The sequence below is a fragment of the Scatophagus argus genome, chromosome 9, assembly GCF_020382885.2.
Source record: "Scatophagus argus isolate fScaArg1 chromosome 9, fScaArg1.pri, whole genome shotgun sequence".
NCBI lineage: Eukaryota > Metazoa > Chordata > Actinopteri > Scatophagidae > Scatophagus > Scatophagus argus.
Window position 1 is genome coordinate 25,666,706 of NC_058501.1, and position 8,995 is coordinate 25,675,700.

General features: G+C 45.8%; 1 protein-coding gene across 2 annotated transcripts; it reads right to left on the reverse strand.

The window, feature by feature from the left end:
- Window positions 1-4,088: 4,088 nt before the first annotated feature.
- LOC124064297 (transmembrane protein 79-like) lies at window positions 4,089-8,710 on the reverse strand. 2 transcript variants are annotated; one of them, XM_046398619.1, is made up of 6 exons: window positions 8,382-8,710; window positions 7,095-7,702; window positions 6,824-7,018; window positions 6,488-6,719; window positions 4,554-4,661; window positions 4,372-4,512 (listed from the first exon to the last, which is right to left on the reverse strand). In XM_046398619.1, the coding sequence occupies exons 2-6, from the start codon at window positions 7,654-7,656 to the stop codon at window positions 4,503-4,505; spliced, it is 1,107 nt and encodes a 368-aa protein (XP_046254575.1). In that variant the 5' UTR covers window positions 7,657-7,702; window positions 8,382-8,710; the 3' UTR covers window positions 4,372-4,502. The 2 variants fall into 2 exon arrangements, with proteins under 2 accessions (XP_046254574.1, XP_046254575.1); XM_046398618.1 differs by having other exon boundaries at window positions 4,089-4,661; window positions 8,382-8,708.
- Window positions 8,711-8,995: the final 285 nt, after the last annotated feature.

Genomic DNA, 8,995 nt, shown 5'->3' on the forward strand with positions numbered 1-8,995 from the left:
CATCTGTTTGCTGTTGTGGATCAGACCAGGTCAGACCACATCGGGTCACTTTTAGGTTTTTAATTCAGAAAATCAAATCAAACTCAACGTGTCAATCTGAGTTCATTATTTTCAGTAAGACCTCGACAAAGAAACAAACAAACCGCGTCTAGGTTTTCCTGTTGTGTTTGTAAAACTCGACTTTGATTATTTTTCGATCTCTTATGTAAATGAACAGATTTACCTTCTGAAAACTAGGTTCAACATAGCCAGGCTTTCTTTAACTCGCTTTTAGCTTCGAGTACAACCATGGTGGTTATTAACTTTGGTAGCTCAGACTGAGTGTGTTCCCATAAAAAGGGGGCGCTTGGTGCGTTGTTTGACGCTTGTTTTGCAGCATCAGTTGCCATGGTGATCCAACAGGTTTCCTTTGTGACGGGGGAAACCTGGTTTTAGGCTCAGTGTACCTCGCTAAGCCATTACAGTCGCTTCATAACGAACCCCTCAGCTGTTTGTGTTCTTCAGTGTTTATCTGATTTCACATTAAATACAAAACATCAGCGGCCGTTTCAACTTTCACTCCAACTTTATTATCCCTGAGAAGAAAAACACAAGCACACAGACTGTAACATAAGGAAAACGTGTAACACAAGTCACTACGGCTCATTTAAAACCAACAAAAACTGGAAAACACTGACGACGACAATCAGCTGACTGATGATGTTAAAGTTAAAATGATGTCTGGTCTTTGATGATTGACAGGTGGTGGGCGGGGTCACCCCTGTGCTCTCTCTCCAGTTTCTGGGTCAACATCATCGTCCAGATCTGAAACAGGAAGAAGAAAAAAAACTTGAAGGAGCAAATCAACGAGATGAAAAGGACTTTAAAAAGGTAACGACACCATCCTCTCACAGCATTTATAAAGCCTCATTAAACCTCATCAACGCTGATTTTAACAAAGATGTCCGACGTGTCTCCACTTCCTCGAGAGCCGATTTATTTTCTCTTTAAATAAAACATCATAATGTGCTGATACTTAAATGTGTTCAACAGGATCCAGAATCGTTTTACTTTGGTAATAACATTAAGACCTGAAGCGAGTGAGACTTTTGTAAGTGTTGCTGGTCACCATCAGGACAGAAGTTCGCTATATACACTGTATTATCACACGTGTTCATGTGCTTCATGTTTACATTATTATTGTTTTTATACCAAACATGATGTCAAAATGTCAAAATGTCAAAAAGGTCTTTTAGTCGTTTTTCCAGAAGCAAAGTGCTATGTAAGCCGGAGCTGTTTGTGCTCTGAGTCCACCACTGAGGGCTCATCAGGTCTGTCCCAGGAGTGTCTCCTGCACTTCAGTTGTCAGCCTGCGCCTGAGGGACATCATTTCAAAATAAGAGCAGATCTGCAGAGTTGGACACATCTTTGTCAGTGTGGTTCCAAACAGATCAATAATTTATTTCCTCTGACGGTCAGTGATGTGTTCACTCTGCATTTTGACGTTCTTCTGTCTTCTGGTTGTTACGGCCTTCAGTGACATGTTCAAAGCATCTATCAGCACATGAGACGTGACAGACAGCAGGAAGGACAGAAGATCACATTTCTCCCAGCCTGCAGTCAGACGGGATGAAAGCAGCAGGTTTACACTCTAACTACGTGCCAACGGTCCGCCTCACCCATGAGGTCCTCCGCTCTGTTCTCCGGGTTCTGCTGGCTGTGTCGGTTCTCTGCAGCAGGAGGTTCTTCCTCCATGTGAACATCTGCAGATCAGACACAGCAGTCAGCAGGCTGGGAACTCTGCTGGTTAAAGTGGACATCAGAGAGCCTCGTCTCACCTGCCGCTGTCTCCGACTGGCCACAGGAAGTGACACTGTGGCACCTGGAGAGAGGCGGGAGGGGCTCTGAGTGGGCCGTGCTGATTGGCTGGTTGCTGGTGGGCAGGCCTACGTTGTTCCAGCACGGACCAATGGGAGAGGAGGTCGCTGCTACGACATCTGTGCAAGAGAAAGGAGGTGATGAGAGGTCAAAGGTCAGTGTGAGGACGTATATATACCAACTTTATAACTTTATTTAGAAAGTCCTCCTTTGGAAGAGCCTTGGCACCGAAGCTCTGGCGTCTGTGCTGCTGTCAGTCGACCCTCTGACAGATCAGTCTGTCGTATTGCGACTGTACAGGTGTGCTATTAAGGTGTGCTCATAAGCTAATCTTGTGCGGACTCTCCATCAGAGATGTGCTCCAGGTGAACCCTGCCGCACTCCCAGTGCATGCTGGGAAATACTGCAGCCCCTGACGACCTCAACAGCTTGAGGTCTGAAGACGCTCGTTTCAAAGTGATGAGTGAAACCCGAAATCTGATCTATAAAACACGGAAAAGCAACATAAACATGTAGGAACATAACCGGAGTCTTTATATAAATAATCTGATTATTTGCGTAGTTTGAAAAGGTAAATCCAGACGTCAGAGTGAGGAGTGACATCACAGCAGCGTCCTCCTGTGAGCTTCAACACAAACTCACCTTTTGAATCTCCTCTGCAAACGCACGTCTCCACTACAGGTGTTTACCGTTACGTCACTACTGAACCTCGTTTGCTTTTATTGTATGTTTTATCGTAAAATGCGTTATAAATACAATAACTGTTCTTATTGTGATCTGGTTTCATGTCTAAAGTTTGTCACGTAACGTGAAGCTTCACACAGACCCAAACAGCTTAGTAAACCTTTATGAAACTTTAAAATGTCGCTCAGAGTTTCAGAAAGCCGCGCGGGAAGCGGACTGACCGTAAGTCTGTCTGCGGAGCTTCCTGAACGGGCAGTTTTCCCTGAGCCGCAGCAGGCACGACTTCCTCCTCACGGCCAGAGACTCCATGGACGCAGCGCTCGGCTTTCACGGTACAGCTCGGTGTGGGGGAACCAGACGTTCCCGTGGGTTCAGAACCTCGTCCAGCCCGCGAAGACTTCAGTCAACACGAACATCTCTGACGGACACCGAGCGTCTACCTGCCGACGCCTCACCTGAGCCTTCAAAACAAAAGCCGAGTCATGGTTCATCCTCACTGATGAGCCCGAGCTGCGATCTGACCTCAGATCAGTTTGTGTCGTGAAGCCTGCCGTTTGATAACAGCCAACAGAACGGCTTTTAGTCATCAGTGGGCTTGTTGTAACACAAGCACACAGTTGAGACTTTTACTTTGTGCTGTGCTTATCAACTTCCAGTACTGTGATCCACGTCGAGTTGTTTTCAGTTTTGTGTTAGCTCTTCCTGTCGCTGCGCTCTGTTCCCCGCTTAAATAAAGCGTCGATAAAATGCACGTGACTGGATCACAGCCAGCTGATCTGAGGTCAGCTGTGTGAGCTCGTTGCTAATCTACAGCGTTAAACTACTGCTATGGATTCCACACCTGCAGCTGAATTCTTCCGTTTTTAACACTGCTCACGCTTTTCATAATAAGAGCACGAATATTATTTTGGTCATTTTAAATGTTTATTAGACACAGAAGAATTGGCAGGAAATAAAACTTTAACCTTACTGCAACTGGTCACAGTTCAACTTTGGCAAATCGGACCTCAGGTCAGATTTGTGACGGATCATCCCGTTTTATTGCCTCACCTGTTAGAACTTCCTGTACATTGTTCTGTCTCTATTGTTCTAGTCCCAGCAGATAAAACTCAAGTGACACTAACATTAATGAGGCTGATGTTATTGATCACAGCTGTTTCACATCTGTTGGCAGATAAAAATGGAAACCTGCGTGATTCATTTAAAAAAAAACAAAAACAAACTAAACTCATCAAACTCTTAATCTTTTAGTATTTTAATGTGAAGTTAAACTGTCAGCACTTCCTGTCAGCAGGTGTCATCTTGTTCGATGTCAGCTGTTGGTCTGACTGGTTCAGCTGGAAAAACAGAAACAGCTTAATGTGACTTAGCTATAATCAATAGAGGCTGAGCAAACGGACTCCTCTTAGCCCATATTATTACTAATAATTATTACTAAGTACTATTAGTACTAATTAAAATTGTTGTCAGAGTTACATTGTAAAAAATCATTTTGTTGACACTTGAGCATTTGTTTCTACTGGAGAATTAACACACAGGAAGTAGAAGTGAAGTCTATGCTTTTATTGTGAAATGTAAAACCTTGTGTAAAATATAAAACGGAAGCATACTGATATATTTTTTAACATTATCAAATATTTAATGATCATAAAACTGATTTTACAAAATAAAATGTTAAAAAATGGACCAACAGAAACAGACTGAAGACCACAGAAAGTAAACAGGAAGTCGATAAACAGCAAAACTTCTTCAAAAAGACAGAAACAACCAAAAACAAAGAGAATGAAACAACATCAGGTGTAATGGGCGGGGTTATACACAGAGTGGGCGGGGCTATTCAATACATTGCCTAAAAACTTTAAACTGAAGTTTAAACTTCATCCTCACAGGAAGGTCACAGATTAACAATCAGCTCTCATCCCCAGAACCTCTGTCTGCCAGCAGGTGGAGGCAGCACCTCCTCAGGTGGAGGCGGGAGGCTGAAGATGGTTCCCGCCGCCTCCACCGTGAAGATAAAGTAGATGTTGGCAGCCATCATGGCGAGACTTGGCAGGAAGGAGAGGCCGAAACCAAAACCGCGAATGCTGCTGCTGAAAGCTGCGGCAACCCAGTAAACCAGCCTGGAGACACAAATCAAACGCACCTTTAATTCAAAGTTTAAACCTACATGCATAAATAATAGCAATGTTTACATAGAGTTTTAGATCCATATACTGAGGGGGACGTTACAAGCATATTTTGATTATGGAAGGATGTGCCCCCCCTGACGGTTTAAGAACAAAACCCTGAGAACATTTCAGATGACATCACTGTTTGTGTTTGTGCATATGAGTTGTTTGGCGTTTTACTGTTTCATGTCATGCATGAAATGCAGTTGAAGTGCTAGAAGGGAAGGCGACCGGATGTCTTCAGGCTGTTGAAGACGTTTCACCTCTCATCCAAAAGGCTTCTTCAGTTCTGAGACTGATGGGGAGTTCCAGGTATTTAACCTCTAGTGGGCTTGTCACCTTGTGGTCCTGAGAGTCGTTGACACTTTGTGCCGCCATGTGAGTCCTTATGGTCACATGAGGTTGGTGTGAGAACTGAAGAAGCCTTTTGCATGAGAGGTGAAACGTCTTTAGCAAACCTCAAAGATATCCGGTCGCCTTTGCTTCTAGAACCCGGATGACTGAGGACCCACACTGAGTCAGTAAACTACAGAGGAGAAGAAGAAGTGACCTGAAAGCTTCACCCACTTCTACAGTCCTTAAGAGGTCTGGAGAACAGTTCGGTTCCAGAGCCCAGTGAGAAACTTGCTGTCCTCAGAACGAGCACAGAGCTGCGACAACCACCTCAAACTCAGTGCTATCCAAACCAGCGAGCTCGCGCTGGACCACAAAGCTTCAAATATGGATGTCGCTGCAGAGAAGAATCTAAAACGCTGAAGGTTCATCGGCAGAGCCTGAAGGATACTGAAAGACAACAGCCTGTTCACCCTGCTGCCATCTGCCAACAGATACAGAAGTATCTGCTGTGAGGCTCCTGTAATCTTTTCATGTAGTTCTTGTTTTGTGAATGACAAAAGGAAGTGGAGTTTCGTTCAGGACGATCTTGTGTTGCATAATGATAGTTTAATCAAAACTTGGATTAGCTCGCGAGCCCATAGTTATTTAACGGTTCTGCGTACGTCTACAGGAAGGAGGTCACCCACCTGGAGAGCAGGTACCAGGAGAATAACCTCCTGCTGAACGTCAGCAGAGGGGTGGACAGTTTTAAATACCTCGGTGTGACCATCACACGGGACCTGTCCTGGTCACTGCATGTTAGCAGGACCGTTAAGAAGGCCAGGCAGCATCTGTTCCACCTCAGACGCCTCAGAGACTTCAGGCTCCCCCTCAAGGTGCTCAGGAACTGTTACACCTGCACCACTGAGAGCATCTTGAGTGGGAGCATCACCACATGGAGGGGCAGCTGCACAAAGCAGGACCTCTCGGCCCTCAGGACGGAAGTCCGCTCAGCTGAGAGGACAATCAGAACAACTCTACCCGACCTGCAGGACATTTACACCAAACGATGCAGGTCGAGAGCTGAGAAGATCCTCAGGCAGCCCCATCACCCCGGACACTCACTCTTCTCCCTGCTGCCATCAGGCCGTCGGTTCTGCTGCCTGAGAACCAACACTGAGAGGATGAGGAGAAGCTTCTTCCTCCAGACCATCCGTCTGCTCAACAGTGAGCGTTAATCTGGACAATCCCACTCCCACCTACACTACATGTAAATACTGCACATGTTCACATTTTAATTTTATTATTTTTATAAGCTTTCTATTTTACAATATTTAAATTTTACTTACCTATTTTTTGTTAGCAGGGACATAAGGAATTTATGTCACTGCACATTGTACCGTGTATGATTGTGTGTGTGACAAATAAACCTATCTTGTATCTTGTACGCGTTTAAGTCTCACCGTCCAAAGGCAAAGACGACAGTCAGCAGAGGGACGAGCTTCAGCTGCTCCTGGCTCAGGTACATCGCCATGACGACCAGCTGGAGAAAGTAGATCAGGAACAGCGAGGTGGAATCAGAGACAAAACGCCGATGGATGGTGACCTCCTGAATCTCCGCCTCCTTCACCTTGTCATCAAACAGAGGCCGAATCGCACCATACCTGAGCCGACTGACCCCCAGTACCAGCCAACCTGAGAGACAGACAGGTGGAAAAGTGAGACAGCCATGGAAACAGCTGAGTTCAGATGTGGCCAGAGCTTCTGTGTCTCATCTTCCTCGGTAGTTTCATACTCACCCAGGACAATGGGGACGGCAGCGAACACGGAGCAGCGCAGCGTGTAGACGAGTCTGTGGGGGGCGCCATCCAGAAGGGGGGCGTCAAACGGTAGAAAGACAAACCCCCCCCACACCAGGAAGGGGAAGAACAGCGCTGACGTCACCAGCGACACGCCCATCTTCAGGATGTCCCTGCTGGGACAACCCTGCCCATCTGAGAGAGACACACACACAGGTCAGTGCCGTTCCCACCTCAGCGAGACAAAGGACAGGAGGACAAATATATTTACATGTGGCAGGTGGTGTGTCCTCGCCCCACTCATACTGGTAGCCATGATGGGTGTAGTCCTGGGACACTCCTCGGGGACCCAGGAAGGGGCTCTTCTCTGACTCTATTTCCCAGAAGGCATTATCCTCTCTGGGCGAGGAAGGCGAGTGGAGGACAGTCACTGCTGGACTGAACACCTGAGCTGCTTTCTCTGGCAGGTGGTTCTCTACAGGCTCCTTCTCCTCCTCCTCCTCCAGGTGTGTCATAAGCCCCGCCCCCTCCTCTTCACCCACTCCTCCCTTCCTCTCTCCCTCTACCAACAGCTCTCTCTCACTTTCTGTCCAACTCGCCGCCTCTCGTAGAGAAATATCTGACCTCACACTCATCCTGTCATCTTTACCTGTCTGGCCACCTGTTTGTCTGTCTCCAGGCCATCGCAGGGTGCTGGGCTCCATCATGGCAGACTTCACCATCTTGTCTTCTGCCTCAGTCGGACTGGTCTTCGTCCCTCCACTGTCTTCCATCTTGGTACTTCCTGTAATGTGCTGGGCGTCTTCCAGACTATTGTCTGTCAGCAGAGACATGCCTACCTGTCTGTCTCCCTGTCTGTCTGTCTGTCAGGGGGGAGATCTGGCCAAGAAATAATATCACATCATCTATTTAATCATCATCATCATCATCATCTACGATCTAAACTGCAGATGACAGGATCTTATCAGAGGCAGCAGCATGCGGTGACACTGTACATGTCGACATATACAGTACATATATGTGTATAATTACACACGTTACTGTATTTGTTAGAGGTGCTTTACATTGCATTGTCTGTCACAAACCCACTGGACTATACTGATGCATACAATAATAAATATACAATAAAATATACTATATACTAACAATAATAATAATCGTACAATCACAATAAAGTTTAATTTAATCATCTGTTTGATCAGATAATTCATAAACTAAGAAACAGAGCAGCTGTTGTCGGAACCTACAGGTGAGATTAGCCCCGCCCACCGTGACGTACTATGACTTCGACATGGCGACTGTGACGTTTATATGATAAAGTCAAAATGTAAACATATTTGAGTTAAAATGGCCTCTGATTGACTTTAACGCGTTATCATGTAAGTGATCGACGAGGAGAAGTCCAGTTGATCGATACTTACCGGTAGAGAAGCAGCAGCTCCTGGCTAACATGTTAGCATGCTAAGTATCATGCTAACAGAGTTGGACTCCGACGTCAGACTGAAACTAACGTCAGATTAAACACAGAAAATAAATTAAAGTGAAATTAAAGACTCACCGTAAGGACTTGATCTAATCTTCCTCTTCCCCACCTCGCGCTTCTGCTTCTTCTTCTTCTTCTTCTTCGCCTGCTTCTTCTTTATTGTTGTTATGAAAGTCTGCGGAAGTTCAGCTCAGGTGTGGTCGCGTCAGGTGAGTGAAATTCTGCTTAAAGGAAAAGAGTGCCGCTGATTAAGAGTAAGGCCGAATAAATATTAAATCATAACAACTAACTAACATAATAACAAGTCTGTGTACAATTATTATTATTCGGATTATTATAAGCAAGTTCAGCTAAATGTATAAAGTATAAATATACAAACAGGAAGGGAGGAGGTGTATGAAAGAGTGTGTGTGTGTGTGTGGGGGGGGGGGGGGCAGCAGGAGGCAGGTACTGTAGAAGGAGAGGAGGAGGCACTGAAGGAAATGAGCAGGTGAGGAAGGAGAGGAGGACTGAAAAAAGTAGGAAGTGTAGAAAGAGAGGAGGAAGCATGAAAGGAAAGTCAGAGGAGTAGAAAGAGAGGAGGAGAGCAGGAGGCATTAAAGGAGGAGGTGGAGGAGGAGGAGGAGGAGGAGGTGAGGAGGTGGAGGAGGAGGTGAGGAGGTGGAGGAGGAGGAGAAGAGGAGGTGTGT

What these genes read in the sequence shown, in the direction of transcription:
- LOC124064297 (XM_046398618.1), bottom strand. Translation starts at nt 7,656, where the DNA reads ATGTCTCTGCTGACAGACAATAGTCTGGAAGACGCCCAGCACATTACA. An exon ending in TGCCGTCCCCATTGTCCTGG is followed by an intron (nt 6,720 to 6,823) that starts GTGAGTATGAAA and finishes TCTGTCTCTCAG; the next exon opens with GTTGGCTGGTACTGGGGGTC. An exon ending in GTCGTCTTTGCCTTTGGACG is followed by an intron (nt 4,662 to 6,487) that starts GTGAGACTTAAA and finishes TTGTGTCTCCAG; the next exon opens with GCTGGTTTACTGGGTTGCCG.